Here is an 18,632-nt window from a genome sequence, read left to right on the forward strand (position 1 = left end):
GTGTCTGAGAGTTGCATGACTCATCACTTGTATGTTGAAACAAAGGTGCGGTCTCTGAGGGATTGTGCCCTACAGGTAGGAGATCTCTGCTCATGGGAACATACATATTACACTTGACTTGTTGAAACCATTGCATGCACATAAATAAAATAGAGTAATCATAGATGTTATAACGTCTATATGTTTGTATGTTGAAAGTTATGCTATATTGTGTCTATGCTATTGAGGTCCTTATGTGACCGTGTTGTTAAGAGAGTGCAGGGGTGTGGGTTTGGGTGTGGTTTGCTCGTATAGTATCGGGGGGCGGAGCTTTGGAAGAGACTTTGCTCTCTGTTGAGGGAACATTGTTCACCCTCATCTGAATGCAAGAGAAAGTGTCGCACTAACTGGAAGTCTGTGTAGTGGGGAAACTAAACGGCTCTTAAATCACTGGCAGCAGCAGTTCCGGAGTGTTTAAAGGTAAGTTACAGCTGATTTTAGACGCGTTCAAACCTGCGTTTTTGCTTTTAAACCGGGGTTTGTTAGAGAAACCGTTTGTAAAGTCCCTTTAAAGAAGCATTAAACATCGATGTCTATAAAGCAAGCTTTAGTCGCGGTACATCTAGTGGGAAACGATCGTATCGTGGTGATCTGGGTTGTCGGTGTTGGTTTACCTGTACGCTCCCACTTCCGCGTGTCGCGTTCCAACTGATAGGAACTTTAAACGCGTTTACTTCGCAAACAGTCTCTACGTTGTTTCCAACTAACGCAGTTTGAATGAACGCACAGTTGTGTGTGATTTAGACGCAGTTGTGTTCATGCACAAAGAAGGTGGACGCCGGGAATACAAAACAAAGAACCGACGGATCTTTCCCTTTTTCGGACACGAGCAAGCAACAGCCTCCTCCTCGCGCTACCCCCAGTCAGCTGTTGACGTTAAACATATGGAGTAGATGCATGGAAGTAATACGTGTAAAGACATTTAACACGAAATATTTTCTAGTGTCGTTTTGTGTTTGATTGTAATGATGTGGACGTTGATTTACTGTAATTTCGATTGGACTTGCATGTTGGACTGTTGCCTCACCTGTGACACCCTAGTTTCAAAGTGTCCCTTAACATCACGAATCTAGGTGTCGTCTATAGTTGGGAAATAAATAGAACATTTAAAGTTATACATTTTGTATACAGAAATGACGTCTTTACGTTGTTAGGGTCTTATAGGTTTGTCTGGGTGGGGCTGTGTTCTATTTACTCGGAACACTTTCATCATAAACAGTTTGATACAATCAAGGTTTCCTCACGGTTCAGTGGTAATGAAGTTTATAGTTAAGTAGTCTTTGAGTGTCAAAGGACTCATTTTAATAATCTGCATGGAGGGGAACAAAGCTCCTTAAGATACACCCTTTCCTGTTTGTCTGGTTAGCAGGGAAGCAAGAGCACATCCTCTGTCAGTGATTTGGACCGACTCGATTCTGCAGACTTTAATGACATGGATTTAACCAGCAAGTCTAAGCAGTTCTGTACTGATGTGCTCAACGGTTTGGATTTTGGATGGCCGTACTGGCACAGAAAGAGAGGATAATTGTTAAGTGCACGCTCTCCAAAATGTTAAATAAACGCGAGTGACGTATGACGGTCTATTTATATATCTGTATGGGTCAGGTGCTGTACACAGTAACACAGACAGGATGTGTTTTTTGCTCTATGTAGGCGTTTGTGAGACTGGCGTTGGGTTTTGGCTGAGATTTATGGCATCTGGGCTCGCACATAGCTGTTAATCCTCATACAAGCACAAATCCCTGATATTGTCCTACATTAGGACAGCAATGGGAAGTGTGATCCCCCTTCGTGATTACACTTTCTGATGGGGCACCATTAGGTTTACATGATGTGTAGATTGTTCATTACTCTTTGTTTGCTTTTTGGTTACTTTCGCTTTTTAGGAACCTTTTTAGATCTGTTTCCCTCCAACGGTTTCTCACTGGCTCTTTCTTGTTCATAATTTATATCTAAAGCACTTTATACAGTACAAACCTCTTGAGATGGCTGTAGTCCAGGTCGACTCGCGGCGCAATTGGAATTACAAATATGGAGCATGTAATCTATAGCGAATGCCCAACTTGCTTTGAGATGGAAATATGGATTTATATAGCCTCATAATCTATTCAGGATTAAGTCATTTGCTCTTTAAGACTTTACCGGTTGATTGCTTTATAAATGTGAAATGCGTTTCTTGCAATAATAATCCACATGAATCACACTGGCTTTTTCTGTAGATTTTATTCGAATTATTTCTTCTTTACCTAGTAGGTTTTTCCACACTGTTTGTTTCCTACCTCTTCTAGTGAGACCTATACACCCTGTGCTTCCGACATTTGGTCAGCTCTACTCTTATTAATTATTGACAAAGCCCTCCTCGGATGTCAATAAACAGTCCCAACAGCAGGTCAGGCCCACCAAATTAATACTCAGCAGTCACAAAGGAACCCAGCAGGCGGTCTAACCCGCTAGTCTCCTCATATTCCACTTCTAATATAAAACTTACCTTTAAACTCTCATATCAAGACGGAATGAGAAAACTAACTTCCTTTAACATCAATAATTGAATCAACTGCGAGAAGTTCGAAGGAGGGAAAAATCTTGTTGCAAAGTATTGCTTTAAATTACATCCCGTTCTTAATGGGTAATGTGATCTAGATTGCATAGTGTGTACTTGAATAAGTTCACTTAAGCAACAACAAAGTCATTTTTATTGTTAAATGATGAGCAAGTAGCTTGACTAGAAGTAACTCACACCTATGATGCAACCTCAGATTTAGAAATCAAGTGTGATATCATAAGTGTTATTGTAATGGTATGAGGACCACTGTACATTTCAGAGCCAGTGTGACAGAAGTGAAGAGTGAAAAACGTCTGTGGGAGGATTTGGGCATGTATCATCAAGACTGAACATCTCCACGCCTTAATTCAGCCATACTGGAAGTGTTCGGGAGGTGTAGAGTAACCAAGGAGAGGTGGAGAAAGGGGCCATTCAGGGAATAGAGACTCACACTAGAGACACCATCTCACAATAATGAATAATCGTGCCAAAGAGGCCTCCTTTTGAATGGCAGAGAACATTCCCATAGTCGTATATAAGAGTATTTGTTCCTTATTGACCCACGAGAGGTTTTATCTAACACTTCATATCACTGCGACTAACTTTTCAAGGACACACCTACATGTTTGTTCACTAGATCACTGTAGATATCTGTACTGTACCAGTGACTCAGGGCTCCAAAGAGGGAACATGAGTAAGAATTTGGTTAACGGTGTGGAACACAAACACATTTAACTATATTATCCAGCTTTCATGAGCTATTTAAACTGCATGCTCTGGTTTTACTCCTGTTCTGTATAATACAGTCGCCCAGACAGTTTTTTTTCAGTCCGAAATAAACCGAATTGTCAACAGTGTGCTGTTCTTCCTAATGCCTTCAGATTTATGCCGAATAAGTTTCCCTTAGGTTATCTCAGACTGATGAAATATTCAACGACTGTCACGTTGACTCAGTTTTGCCCGGCGAGCTCATGCATAGCGATGATGAAGTACCTGCCTTGGCTCGGCAGACTAAATTTGGACATTTTGTAGCGGAGCGCCGCAGACACCAAGACGCGTCTGAAATGGTTTCCTTCAAAACAAAAAAATCATTTTAACACGAATGTTGGTGTCAGAGTGTCAGAAATCTCAGAGAACGCCCCACTTACAATAAGTGCCTCGGCTAATGACTCATACGAGAAACGTCTTACAATAACGTGAATTGTGTCTGATCGTCCATTAGCCATATTCCGTCACATAGCGTCTACATTTAGTCAAGTGTTCCATTGAAATGGAAAGACCTCTCTCAACTGGACTGAAACAGAAGAGGGATTATGGGATGGTTGATGTTTGAATATTTGCGTGAATCCAGAGACTGATCTCAGCCGGCTCTGTTCTTAGTCCGTGCTAACTGTGAATCAGTCGCATTGAACAATGAAAGGAGACACAAGGGTGCATTGAGCAGACAGACTGCAATGACTTATGCGCTCTCTTCCTGTCTGGGTTCATCTATGCACTTACTGCAAGTGACACCCATGACCAAATGCTTGTAATTTAGCTTCGGTCCACTTTTAATAAGTGTTTACACTGAAGTATGGATTGTGTGACCAACTGTACTAACACAGATAAACAGATTAGTTTGTTGTTAAACGTTATTGTTGAAATGATAAAACTGTTCTTGAAGTAGCTGTAAGCAATGTACACTCTATGCTATATGCTAAAAATGGGGCTATATGTGCTTCAGTGGTTCTTTGGGGTGACCGAGGTGCAATAGCAGGGGATCCCCAAAGTAGGAGTCACGGCAAGGTTGCGAGGGCGGGATCGCAAGATGATTTCCAGAAATCTTTTTTTTCACTATTAGAAATAGCATATTAAATCAATAACTGTAATAAAATAACTAATATTTTTAACTAACTTTTTTATAAGTACATACAAAATAAAAAGCCATCAGCCTTTGGAATTTCCTCCCCCTCGTTCGTGACCCCTAATTTCATTGTCACATTAACAACTTTAGCAACCGCATTAGGTTAGGGATGTTAAACCGTCCCTGCCAAAATATATTTCAGGCTTTAAGTTTAGGATATTTGTATTTGTCGAAATGAAACATTGGTTAATATCGACCAAAGACAAAGTGGGGGGGCCATCGGAGGAGGGAGGAGAAGTGCCGCCGTCAGAAAGGCCATCATCCTCACGTAAGAAAAGAGGCAAAGGTTTGCATAAAGAGTACATCTCAGCAGTCCAATCAATTAGATGAAGTTCCACCATCTGTAGTAATAGTTCATAGTTTATGTATGACAACAAGTGAAGTAATGAGCAAATAAGACTGTGTTCTTCTGTGTTGTCATTATGCAGGTTTAGGATAGAACTAATAAGTGCGTGTGTGCAATGTTTGTAATGTCTGGTACTGCTTTTTGGGGGTCATGGGCTGAAATGTTTGGGAGCCCCTGCTACACAGCAACATTTCTGTATAAAAAACCTGTATGGTTTTTCAGCAGTTCTATATAGCACCTCAGGCATCCTGAAGAACCTCCGAAGCACCAAAATATGGTTCTATAGCAATAAGAGTGGTTCCCCCATGATCACGAGCTAGAACCACTTTTAGTGCTATATAACACATTTCTTTAGTGTATGTACTGTTGGCAGTAATAGAACATTTATTTTCTATGTGCTTGTAATGGTTGTAATTGTTTAGCTAGAGGATGATATAACACAGCTTGTCCTCACATGCCTGAAGATCTCACTGCTGTGAAATTCTACATCAGCTGCATTCAGAGGGGGTTGAACTTGGGGGCGTTCTAACGCAATAGAGTTGTGCAATAACACTAGAATGAGCTGGAATTGCATGTTTTTGTGCTGAGTATCCACAAGAAAATAATCAAGTTTACTGACGCACTTTTTCTGAAAAGCCAGACCCATCTTACGCAGTTTTCTTATTAAGAATTTAAAAATGAACAGGTGTAGAAACATTGTTATTGCAGTGGGAAATATAAGGATGGGTCCCAATGTTGTGAAAGGTTCTACAGGTTTTCTTATTAGAGGAAGAAAGGGCAATTCCAAGTAAGTGTCAACCTGAAGATGATAGAAATCAAAGTTTTTACCAAAGGTTTAATCATACTGATAGGTCAGATTTTAATATTTGGTGGTTTAAATACTTATGTGAAGTCTTTTAAAGCATGTTTTATGTGTTCCCATAGTCCGGTAAGTGAGTTGTCACATCCATAACGGATTTGTCACGTAACGGGACATATTCCTCATGAAAATGAAAATAAAACGATTTTGTGGTCAAGTAAGAGTAAGACCCATACCTCCATTGGGTGTCATTTCCTATGGTTTGCATCTTTTAATTCACAGAAATCCTACGAAGTGCATCCTTTTTTGTCACATCCATAACCCATTTATATTTCTCTTTATTAAAATACGAAACTTGTGCATAGACTGATGTTTTTCTGATGTCTGGAATCTCTCATCAGGGGTTTAGTCAAATATGAACATGTGTTTCAATATATTGATATAAAATACATATTCAGAGTATTTTAATTCAAAATATCGACTGAAAATATAACCTCCATAACTCTGGAATTGTCTAGAAAGTTTGAAAACAGCCATTGAACGAAATACTTTTGTTACCAATACCAATTGCAATGCAGTGTGACGTAGTGAATCTGACCATGTGACGCACAAACTTACATCTGAGTGGTGACTATTAGCAAAAATCATTTTTCTTTGCCCCCTGTGTGAATAGATCCATAGCCTTGTTGTTTTGATTTGTAGTTTCAGGAAATACTCGGGATGCCTGCAGATGTAGGCAGCTATGTAGTACACTCTTCTGAACACATCTAGTGTTCTGGTAACACGCAATGATAACTTTGTAATTGGATATGCTGCTTGATAGATCTGCATGTTCGGAGGCCCTCATGTGCATTTAGACAGGGGTTAAAGAAACCCGCGGGTCCGACCCTGTGCTGCTGACCACAAGCTCGCCCACTGGCTGTCTACAGCGGAAGCAAGCCGAGTGTCTGGGGAAAACTCGGACTCAGCGGGCTCTCAGCATTATGGCCTCAGCTGGTAACTGCCAGGTCACAATGTCATTAACAGTTTGTGTGGGTGGCTTTGGATTTCATACTACTGAATGAGAGCTATGAGACACAGCAGCTGTATAATCTCTGGAGACTGACTCTGAAATCAAAATGGCTGCTTATTGGCTGTAATTCAGATGTAAATGCATTAATGGCGCAATTAGGGCAACTGTAAAAACACAGACATCCTGAATGGGCTGTGATACATTGAACCCAAAACATAAAATGCAACACTTCTAAATTGTCTCAAAGGTGGGGTGTCTGATTTCTGAATCACGCTTATTTAGACAAAGTCGAGCCGAGTACCAAAACAACCTTGTAGCCAATCAGCATTAAGGTATACAGGGCACCACATAACAAAATATTCCTCTTCTATTATTAGGTCTGAGATTAGAAAACAATGGATGTATATGCTCTTTGAAAAAATGGTTTTATTTTAGTAAAAGTGACGTTTTTATTTCGCAACAAACACCACGTTTAAACCATGGTTATTGTGGTGAGATCATAGTAAGTTTCAGTTTTTTTACAACTACAAATACCGTTGTTTAAGTTTAGTTTGGTTACTCTAGTTAAACAATGGTTCATTTTCATAAGGGTGTTCATAATTTTGATACTTTAAAATAAATAATGTGTCCAAATACTGTGTACACCCAAAAATTCTGTTATCATTTACTCACCTTCGAGTCGTTCCAAATCTCTATATATTTATTTGTTCTGATGAACATAGAGAAAGATATTTGGAAGAATGTCCCCATTGACTCCCATAGTACACTCTTAAAAAATGATGCTAAAAGTGGTTCTTTGCTCGTAATCATAGGAGAACCACTTTCAGTGCTATATAGCACCATTACTTGGTGCTTCAGAGGTTCTTTGGGGTTACCGATGTGCTAAATAGCACCATATGGTTACTTCAGCGGTTCTTTATAGCACCTCAGTCATCCTGAAGAACCACTGAAGAACCAATATAAGGTGCTATATAGCTCTAAAAGAGGTTCCCCTATGATTACTAGTAAAGAATCACTGTAAGTGCTTTAAGCACTATTGTTTTCATTTTTGGGTGTATTGTCAACTTTTTGGGTGAAGAGTTTTTTGTGGTTCTGCGGGAGGAACTTGTTCAACCAAAAGAGGATGTTTAAAAGGGTCTTTTTAAACTTCTCTTTCACTTAAAAGGAAATTACACTTTTGATTGTTATCAGTACTGAAAGTCTGCAGAAACCAGGAGGCTTTTGTTTTCGGAGTAATTCACGCTGCCAGTACACATAGACGCACGCAGTCACGGTAGGTTACACCTGAGTCACGTCAGTGGCACTCCCTGTCTGTCCTGGGGGCAGGGCAGTGAGCTTATAGTGACTATACTGTGAGTGTTGACCATTGTTCTGTAAATGCGCAACATCAGCACGTCTGTTTGGGTCACGGGAGAGCGGACGCCGGAAGTGATTGTGGTTGAGGGAAACAAACAGATTTTATATACTAAAGCGGACAAACCACAGCTGTGTGGTTAAATGTGAATTTCTCTATATTTATACAATTATATAGAACTGTTTAAATGTATACGTCATGCTTTTAACACAAATGATAGTCTTTGTACATTCTTCTTTTTCGTCTCAAATCAACGATTGTATTTAAAAAAAAAATATATATATATATATGGGTTAATAAGTCTGTCGGGGGACATTTTATTTGTGTATATTTCTGTGATGGAAGGACAGACAGGGTGAGAGAGACCGTGTGAGAGCGGTAGCACACCATGGTCTGGTGTAGAATGTCACACCAGGATTACAGTTTTGGGAATCTGCCATGGGATTGGTCATCGGTCTACTGCCCGTTGTGACTCTCACAGCGTTAGTCACACAAATATCAGCCTCGTTTCAGAGTCGCCCAAGCTGATGCCTGGATCCATTGGGCAGGGATGAGTGGGTGGAGTCAGTCAGCTGGGGGTGGGAGATGATTCTTAAGGGCGTGGGACGTTTTATTTGCTCCGGTTTTCTCCATGTGAAAGTGAACGTACAGTAATAAACTGTTACTCATTAACAGATCATCGTCACAGTTATTTGTTAAGTTCAAAGTAGAGGCAGTACACACCTCAGAGACCACAGTAAAAATATTCATAAAAAGAAAATATAAAAATAACATGAAATATATAAATACAAACATCTAAGTATTATTTAGGAATATATACAAATATAAAGAAGCTACATTTGTTATTATGATAGCAAAGACCGCAGATTTTATTTATGTTGTAACATGAACATTAAAGCAAAACATTCTGACATAAATGTGCATTCTTTATTTTAATGAAAACTTTTATTTTTGTATTAATTTGTATATTATTTACTTTGGCCTCTCTATTGCCATCTCTGTTTGAAACATAACTCTGAGTTACTTGTTTTTTATGAGAGTTTAGTGTTCTTTTTATCTTCTGTGAAATTGTACCAGACTGCTCATCTTATAATTTATGCAGTATATTTGATGTTATAATACCTTTGAAATGTTTTTAAATGATGTTGCACAACAGGGTAAGATAAGACAGTTTTGAACTCTGACTTATTATGTAGAATCAATAACTGATTTTTTTATTTTTACTTAAGAAAGTTACAAATTGAGTTTTATTGCGAGGGTTAAAGAACCCCCAAAATTACCTTTGAGTTGTTCCAAATCTGTATACATTTCATTGCCCCATGAACACAGAGAAAGATATTTGGAAGAATGCTTAACAGTATAATACTTAGTTTTTGACCACCATAGTAGGGAAAATGACAACGGCGGTAAAAAAGTACCCCAGAAAGGTGTGCTTTCCTACATTCTTCAAAATATCTTCTCAAGAACTGTTTGGTTACACGCATTCTTCCAAATATTTTTTTTCCGTGTGCATCACAACAAATACATTTATACAGATTTGGAACAACTTGAAAGAACAGAATTTTCATTTTTGGGTGAACTATTACTTGTAATAGTGCTGTTAGTAAATCTGCCACCTGCCACTTGTGTATAATGCTGTGAGAAAGTAGGAAAAGAAAGAATTTTGTTTATGTTGGGTGTGTCACTGTAATTTTCCACACCCTTAATAACGCTTCATATAAAATTACATGTAGAAATATTGCACTACTTAGACTTACTAACTTGTTCTGGGACCAAAATCAGAAAGATGTAAAGCTGATCTTGGGTGATATCTTGAAGTGGTCTCCATACTCGCATAATTTGCTACATTGTGCAAATTGTAGGACAGTGTGTAAACCGTGTAATTCAGAATGGGTGTGTAGAATGCAAGCTTGAGAGAACCACGCCTTAAAAGATCATACAGACGCTTTCCCTCGTTCACCTGCAGGGCTGATAGTACAGGAGTCACCGCTTGCATGTTCCCACATGCTTGTGGTTGGGCTACACCCAGATAGGTGTGTTGTCATGACATTTTCCAGAGAAAGGGAATACCGTCACTGTCATTACGAAACCTCATATGTCCAGATTTGCTGTTTTTTTAGGAAACGGAAAAGCACTGTATTTTTAAAATACTTTTTTATTGGTTCGATTTTTGCAAAGCCCAGTGATAAGCATAAAGTATGACTAATAATATTGATTTATGACAAAAAACTTAAATCAAAAATGTAAAGATCCAAAGTTTCTGCCGACGACGGCGACGATATGCAAATCAACATTGTAAACAATATGTTTAACGACGCTGGTTCTCATTAAGCAAAACTACAATTCTGGTGACACATAACCCAACCCAAACACCCAATTTGTTGCAAACATCTTTTTAGCATTGGTATCCGCTATATGCTTTTAAAATGACATTCTCCACGATGCTCTGTTCTTATTGGTCAACCGCACAGACCACATGCATGTGTGTTCACACTCTCTTCGTGTGTCAACATGTAAGGCATCCAAAATATGTGTTCAGCCTGCGCCCCGATGTTCTGCGTTCAGTATTCATTAAAGTAAAGTTCAGTAAAGACAACGCACATCTTCACAAAGTAAGGGCAGTGATTGTTTTTTCATTTATATTTGGCAAACACTTTCATCCAACTTACAGGCTATATATCAATTTATGCCTTTCATGGGAATCGAACAAAATATCTTGATATTGAAAGCAATTTGTTTGTTCAACAGGAATGCCTCTGGTTATGTTATTATTGTGAAGTCCATAAAGGTCACATCTTTCCTTTCATTCTCTTACTTTTTTGTTAGGTTTTTGTGAACACAGGCTGTTGCTGGGCGTCAGATTCCTACTGGTTTCCTGCTAGTTTGAAACCCTCTAAATACATTCCACCTTTATGTTCAGCAGTGCATTTTGAAAACGGCATTGTTGGTTGAATGTGACGAACCGCTTTGCCGTGCATCCAGAAGCTTAGATATTGACGGTTTATACACTTTTTGCTCACTTTTTGCACTTTTTTAGCTGATTCTAATTGGTTGTTGTGTTTTCCAGTTCCCCAAGGCTAGAAGTAAGTATTCTTATCTTAAACCTACCCACATTTTTTAAACTCGGCCAATCCCTGAATCCTTGAATCTTGTATTGCATCTGCTATATAGTATGGATTGCATCTTCTGTAGAAACGCAAGGCACTAAGAGAGTTTAGATGACCTGAATGAGAGAAAAAATGAATAACTTGCAAAAAAGAAACGTGGATTTTATATCGGGACGAAAGTGAAAAACAAAATGGCTGTGCTGTGCCGTTGAGCAGGTTCTTCTTGACTCTTCGTTGCTTTTAGTTACTGATAACAAGGTTTTATTGGTGTCTTGAATTGTATCATGAATGTTTATTAGAAACAGTACTAGTCTGAGCTTGGCCTGAAATGTGTTGAGTGTGCGTGTTAGTATGAGAGAGAGAGAGTTTTTGATCGGGGAGGGGTTTGGTGTGTATAGGTGTGTAAATGTCAAAACACGCAGAACGGGTTTTGTGAGGTTGTTGTGGTTGTACTAACACACCTTGCTTGGAAAGGCAAGGGTCAAAACTTTGACGCTAGCCCGTCATAGCCCCTCTCACTTCCTGGATCTCCACTTGTCCCATGATCCTTTGCACCCGTTTTGATTGCCCAATGTTGTTTGAATTTCAGATTATAATCTGCCATGCTGGTTTAGTTGAAATTAGAATATTTCTTTAATCCATCGTTTTTCTCTTTTTTGTACAGGTTTTATTTTTGGACTGTTTGGTTTGAGTCCAGGAGGCCAAAATGGAAATTCACAGTAAGTCAATGTCATTTCAACAGTTTGAATTCATTAATAAATTATTAAACCGACTGTACATGTTATTTCTTGTTTTTTATAAAGACATTTTGGAACTGACGTTTGTCTGTTAGCTTTAAAGGGATACTTCACCCAAAAATGAAAAATCTGTCATCATTTACTCACCTTCTAGTTGTTCTAAATATGTATAAATGTCTTTGTTCTGGTGAACACAGAGAAATATATTTGGTAGAATGCTTATAACCAGACAGGTTTTGCCCCCCCATTGATACCGTTAGTAGGAAAAAACAAGATCGTAGTGAAAAGTGCCCCAGGACAGTTAGCTGTCCTACATTCTTCAAAATGTCGTCTTTAGTGTTCAACAGAACAAAATGTTCCTGCTTTTGGAGTCAATGTGGGGCAAGAATGTTCTTTTTTGGGTGAAGTATCCCTTTAACATTTACAGTCTTCCTCCCTTATGGGGAAAAATTGGTCTTTGAAATGGTTTTCAGTGCTTGTTTCATCTTTTTAACAATAAATATGAAGTGTTTTGGTCTACATATGCTGTTGTTAAGGAACACATATGTGATTGTGTATCAGTGAAAGAGCCCACAGGTATGACGAAGGTCACAGAGTGGAACACGTTCTACGGGACAGATTCAGGCATCCAGTCAGGAGCCAATACGGTTCGCACAGACGATGAGGGAACAGAGTATAGCAAGAAACTAACCTATACAGCCACATACACAGAAAACCCTGCAGGTGAAATACAATCCCATCATCTACACACAGCTCATTAACATACACTGTATTCATACTCTTTAATATAGATTCTCCATGTGCTGGGTTAGATTACTGCTCCTCATTGTCATTCTCATATTAACCTTAAACCCAACATATAATCCAATTGGTCTCATTTTTTATTCATGATCAGATTGTTTTTCGTGTTTTGTGCAAGAAAACCATTTAGCATAGAATCACTTAGAAGTACGACTGTAAACAAGATTGCTGTTGAATTGCTTATGAATTCACGTTTCTTTTATTTCCTAAAACTCTCCTTAATTGAAACGTCTATAAAAGCAATACTGATAATATTCAATTGGTGTAATATGTTACATTTAAGTTATGTATGAATAAAGTCTGTATTTGTTGTACTATATAAATAGTGCTTCTCTCTCTTTCAATGTCTACAATAGATTTCGATTCTCAGTACGCTGTGACACGTACCCAACGGGTGAGAGCGGCCATGTTTCCAGAGACGTTTACGGAGGGAACCACCATCCTCTCCACACAGATCGATCCATCCCAACAGACCAACGTACAGAAGCTGGCCGAACCCTCTCAGCAGCTCAAAGCCGCCATCGTTCATCTCATCAACTACCAGGACGACGCCGAGCTCGCCACACGCGCCATTCCAGAACTCACCAAACTCCTTAATGACGACGACCAGGTGCTTAAATGATCGGTTTAAACATGCGATGTTTGAGTGTATGTTACACTGAGATACAGAATTTTCTGTGGATTTAGTTCACCACTGGAATGTATTCGTATTATCTTGTTTAAAGAAAATGTGAAATCTTCATTTAAAAAAAAGACTCAAGCACATTACTTTCTTCTTCTGACCTCTGGCTTTTTTTGCTTCAGGCCGTGGTGAATAAGGCAGCTATGATCGTGAACCAGCTGACCCGTAAGGATGCGTCGCGGCGAGCTCTGATGCAGTCCCCGCAGATGGTGGCGGCAGTCGTGAGGGCCATGCAGAACACATCGGACATGGAGACCACCCGCGCCACAGCCAGCATCCTTCACAACCTCTCGCACCAGCGCGAGGGGCTGCTCGCCATCTTTAAATCAGGAGGCATTCCCGCTTTGGTGCGCATGCTGAGGTGAGAAACAAAATACAATGCAATGTAATAGTACTTAAGTACTAAAACAAATAAAAACCATGTTCATTCATGAAATCACTCAATATTTGTCCATACAATCTCTCTTCTTTTATGCAGCTCTCCAATGGATTCTGTTGTTTTCTATGCCATCACCACCCTGCACAACCTGATCTTACACCAGGAGGGAGCCAAGATGGCGGTACGTCTGGCTGATGGCCTGCAGCGGATGGTCCCCCTGCTAAAGAAGAGCAATCCTAAATTCCTGGCCATCACCACAGACTGCCTTCAGCTACTGTCCTATGGGAACCAGGAGAGCAAGGTGTTTATGTTTACCTTTTGATCATGTTGTAATAGACAATGAAACCGTGACAGCCTGGAGCTGTCAATTATGAAGTTTAGCGGTCATAATGCAAAACATGTTTGACTGTTGAACACATCAATCAGAATAAAGTGTTTGTACAAATCAGTGTCATACACGTATGTGTAGGTTATTTCAAAGATATATGTTTATTGCCCGTGGTGACATCAGTCTAACTGTTTCTCAGCTGATTATTCTGGCTAATGGTGGCCCTGAGGGTCTTGTTCACATCATGAGGACCTACAACTATGAGAAGCTGCTGTGGACCACCAGCCGTGTGCTCAAAGTGCTCTCTGTCTGTCCCAGTAACAAGCCTGCTATTGTTGATGCTGGTAAGTCAAAGTGAACATTTGAATGCCTCAAATGTAATACATTGGGTTTATGAATGGTGCTTTTAAAGGAAAACATCACTGTTCTTTTGTATTATGGTGTTACTCCGTTGAGCAGTCCAATAGACTTTCAGTGAAGTTGGGTACCGAACCATACTGCTCTGGAAAAACATTTGAAGACCACTTTAGTTTTCGGTCCAGTTTCTCTTTCTGCAAATAAAATCAATTACGTTATTTGGATTTTGAGAGACATGTTGTTAGTAGTAGTGACTTTGCTTAAACACATACCCATATATAGTCAATTAAGAAAAACTTGAAGGGGACTTGAGGGGTCACATTTACAAAAACTATACAATCCAGATATGTAAGGCAGTTTTTCATTCTCAGGTGGTATGCAAGCGCTTGGAATGCATCTGAATGGCTCTAGTCAACGTCTAATGCAGAATTGCCTGTGGACCTTAAGGAACTTGTCAGACTCGGCAACCAAACAGGTCTATATTTATATCTGACTCTTGAGACAGTGCTTGTCATTGACTGGGGGACACAATTTACACTTGTCACTTTAAATAGACTGTTTACACATCTCTATACAAAAGCCATGAAACCTCAAATGAGTTCTGTTACCTGCCACCAACATGTGTTCCCTCTCGCCCTCTGCAGGACGGAATGGAAAATCTGCTGCAGGTTCTGGTCGGTCTGCTGTCCACAGACGATATCAACATGCTAACCTGCTCCACAGGCATCCTGTCCAATCTCACCTGTAACAACACGCGCAACAAAACGCAGGTGACCCAGAGTAATGGAGTGGAGGCTTTGATTCACACCATCCTCAGAGCTGCTTCCAAACAAGATATCATCGAGCCAGCCGTCTGCGCCCTGCGGCACCTCACCAGCCGGCACCCGGATGCTGAAAGCGCACAGCACGCCGTACGAATACATTACGGCATTCCCGCAATCGTCAAATTGCTGAATCAGCCTTATTACTGGCCAGTTGTGAAGGTGAGCGAAGAACCGTCTTAGTTTTAGAAATGTACAAAACTGTTTCATATTTAGTATTGCTGGTTTCTACAACAGTGGTCATTTATGCTGATAAGCTTTTGGTTATCAACGCCATATGACTTGTGTAAAATAAAACGGCATTCTTTCAAGCCACTGAGTGTAGCTCTTCTTTTGTTCATTCATTCATTTTATAGCAGACCCATAAATTCACGGGGCCTGGAAAAAATGTCCCATTCCCCTATGGCCAGTGTGGGCCCCTTTATCACAGGTTGCCAGATCTGCATAACAAAAAAGTCCAATGGCCAAAAGTAGCCCAAACTTAGTCCAATGACCCCAAGGTGAAATACACGAAATTCCAGAACTCAAAATATGTCAAATATGTATTTTCCATTTATCCCGTTCTGTATAATTATAGTTATAACTCAGTAGTAATCACGTTATACATAAACACGTTCTTTTTTACTTAATGAATAATGGCTGATAAACAATATCAAACCACTTTTGCAAAATGCAAAACAACCATTGCAACAGTTAAAAAGTCGACCAGTTTTGCAGTAAAACTTTGGACATGGTAACCCTGTGGACACTGTTAATGCCCCTGATAATGATGCTGTCTTACAATGTGTGATCCCGAATCTTCTCTTCTCTAGGCTGTGGTCGGTCTTATCCGTAACCTGGCCCTGTGTCCCGACAACCAAGCTCCTTTGAGAGACGCTGATGCCCTTACCAAACTGGTCACTTTGCTTACGAAATCTCACCAGGATGCACAGAAATTCGGTTCATCTGCTCAACAAACATACCAGGCACGTAATCTTCATATAATTCGCATGTGCTGTGATTCAATTTTCAAATGAAATAACAATTCTTTTATCATTTTAGGATGGAGTGAGAATGGAGGAGATTGTGGAGGGCTGCACTGGTGCTCTGCATATCCTGGCCAGAGATCCTCAAAACCGACACATGATTTCGAGCATGGAAACCATTCCACTGTTTGTTCAGGTAAGATTGTTTTCTACATACACATTCTACATAACGTTGAGAGCCAGAGTGACAACTGACAAGAACCTTCTTAGGTTGCAGATTGGGCACATGCTTTGGTACAGGGGTCCGTCCTGCTGACACTGTGGTGTATCAGACTTTTGTTTTCTCTCTTTGCAGCTGTTGTATTCGCCAGTGGACAATGTCAAGCGTGTGGCATCTGGTGTTCTGTGTGAACTGGCTCTTGATAAACAGTCGGCTGAAATCATTGAACTTGAAGGAGCCAATTCTCCTCTCATGGAGCTTCTGCACTCCAGCAATGAAGGCATTGGTGAGTGAGAGAAAGATTGAGAGTTTGAGCAAGATTAGGTTTGAGTAAATATGATGTGATGAAATGTTGTTGTTTTTGTCGGTCAGCCACCTATGCCGCTGCTGTACTCTTCCGAATTTCTGAAGACAAAAACCAGGACTATAAGAAACGAGTATCAGTGGAGCTCACACACTCCCTCTTCAAACACGACCCCGCTGCTTGGGAGATGGTGAGTTTGACATGTGTTATTGGCTGAAACAACATTAATAATTCATTTTCTTTAATAGTGGAGTATTTGAATCTATCGGAAATTCATTGGATTGTGAAATGAAGTCTTTGTATAGTTAAGCTGAGGTGAATTTTGTAGATAGACTGCCAACGATTGTTTGAAGTATTAGCAGCTTTGGAATTTGGAAACTTTTTACATATTGTTAAAAAAGATTACACTTTCTTTTCTAGTTCCCAGTATTATTCCCCCATTAAACAACTGCTAATTCGAACCTTGACAGGCCTCTTGTTATTGTATTGAAAGGATGTATTAGAGGCTCTGACGTGCAATAAGGAAATATTTTGACACTCAATTTTATTAATTTCCTGTTGCCTTTGTAGGCCCACCAAAATGCCATGATGGATCCTGGCCTAGCAGGCGATGGTTAGTATATTTTCTCACAGATTTTACAACTATTCATATCTCTGACTGTTACTTGTGTTTTTAACAACAAATTAAATTGCATCATGTGGTAAGATTGTACCACACTACTAAAGCTTCCTGCTCCTTGTCCATTTCAGAGCTTGATGGCTTCGGTCAAGGCCAATATTATGGTGATGTCATGCACATGGATGGCAATACTCTAGAACAAGACGAATATGTACAAGGCATGCCTTATGATTCTATGCCCAGAGGCTACGATCGCTACTAAGGTTATTACACCAATACAACAATGCTTCATTTATCAAAGACTACCAGTTACCTACGAAATTGTCATAATTGAATTTGATCTCATGTTCTACAGGTAATAACTGAACTGATTCCTTTTTCACAGCCGTCAGTTCCATTGAATGAGGAATGAGGAAAACTACAGAAGAGGCATAAAGTCCAACTACAGAATAGGCAGTTTTTTCATTGCTGGGTGCCTGTGGTCCGTTAATCTGTAAACAAACACACATTGACACTGTTGTTGTAATATATGCAATTCTTACTATGCTGGAAGAGGCAGAGGTGAACACATCACACTGCTTTCACACGAGGACAGCTCGATGCATTTTACACTTTTTATGTAGAAAATGTTATATTTTAGCGTTTCTTATGGGTGCATTAATACGTTGTTGGTAACAGGACTGGTAAACTATGCCAAAGAGATTTTATTAAAATATTTTATAATGATAATCAGACGCTTTTTGTAGTTTTAAGATTTTGGATGCTGTCAGCGATTTAGACTTGTGATCTATATTATAACTGAGCTTTATAGTTTTGTTCACAGTGGTTTTAATCAGATGAAGGTTATCATCAATATCTTTGAGTGTACATGTCTGGCATGTTGATTTTCTACAGCTCTTTTCACTCAATACAGTAGCTATTCTCCGAAACCTAATGAAGCGTTCTTAAGTGTGTCTGACCATTTTTATACACTGTTTTCTCTTAAGGTTTTATTTCCAGTCTGTCTTAATGTGTAGACAAGAAAATACTGATTTTATTTCTTACAGTGTATGGAGAATGTTTGACATTTACTTCACGAATAAATGCTGTGCTGAATAAAAAGGACTAACACGTAACGTAAGCTACTAAAACTTTCAGGATATTTAACTTTTAGGATGCAAAATAAACCAGGAAGGGGGATTGCTGTCTTTGTAGCATTTTTACATCATTGTCCAAAAATTACAAATAAAATCATATTATCAAAGGCTGTGTTTTCGTTGTGTTAATAGGGATGTAACAATATTATCGAAATAGCTAAATTGTCTCAATATTATCGTG

General features: G+C 39.4%; 1 protein-coding gene across 2 annotated transcripts; it reads left to right on the forward strand.

The window, feature by feature from the left end:
* The first annotated feature begins 235 nt into the window (after positions 1-235).
* jupa (junction plakoglobin a) lies at positions 236-18,556 on the forward strand. Of its 2 annotated transcripts, none has more exons than XM_079482401.1 (16): positions 236-459; positions 11,767-11,821; positions 12,401-12,562; positions 12,997-13,250; positions 13,445-13,683; positions 13,801-14,002; positions 14,229-14,373; positions 14,758-14,861; positions 15,031-15,369; positions 16,020-16,172; positions 16,249-16,368; positions 16,528-16,678; positions 16,765-16,886; positions 17,267-17,309; positions 17,447-17,578; positions 17,701-18,556. In XM_079482401.1, exons 2-15 carry the CDS (start codon positions 11,809-11,811, stop codon positions 17,575-17,577), a joined length of 2,178 nt encoding a protein of 725 aa, XP_079338527.1. In that variant the 5' UTR covers positions 236-459; positions 11,767-11,808; the 3' UTR covers position 17,578; positions 17,701-18,556. The 2 variants fall into 2 exon arrangements, with proteins under 2 accessions (XP_079338527.1, XP_079338528.1); XM_079482402.1 differs by having other exon boundaries at positions 260-459; positions 17,671-18,555.
* Positions 18,557-18,632: the final 76 nt, after the last annotated feature.

This window comes from Barbatula barbatula, assembly GCF_947034865.1.
Source record: "Barbatula barbatula genome assembly, chromosome: 20".
Classification (NCBI taxonomy): domain Eukaryota; kingdom Metazoa; phylum Chordata; class Actinopteri; order Cypriniformes; family Nemacheilidae; genus Barbatula; species Barbatula barbatula.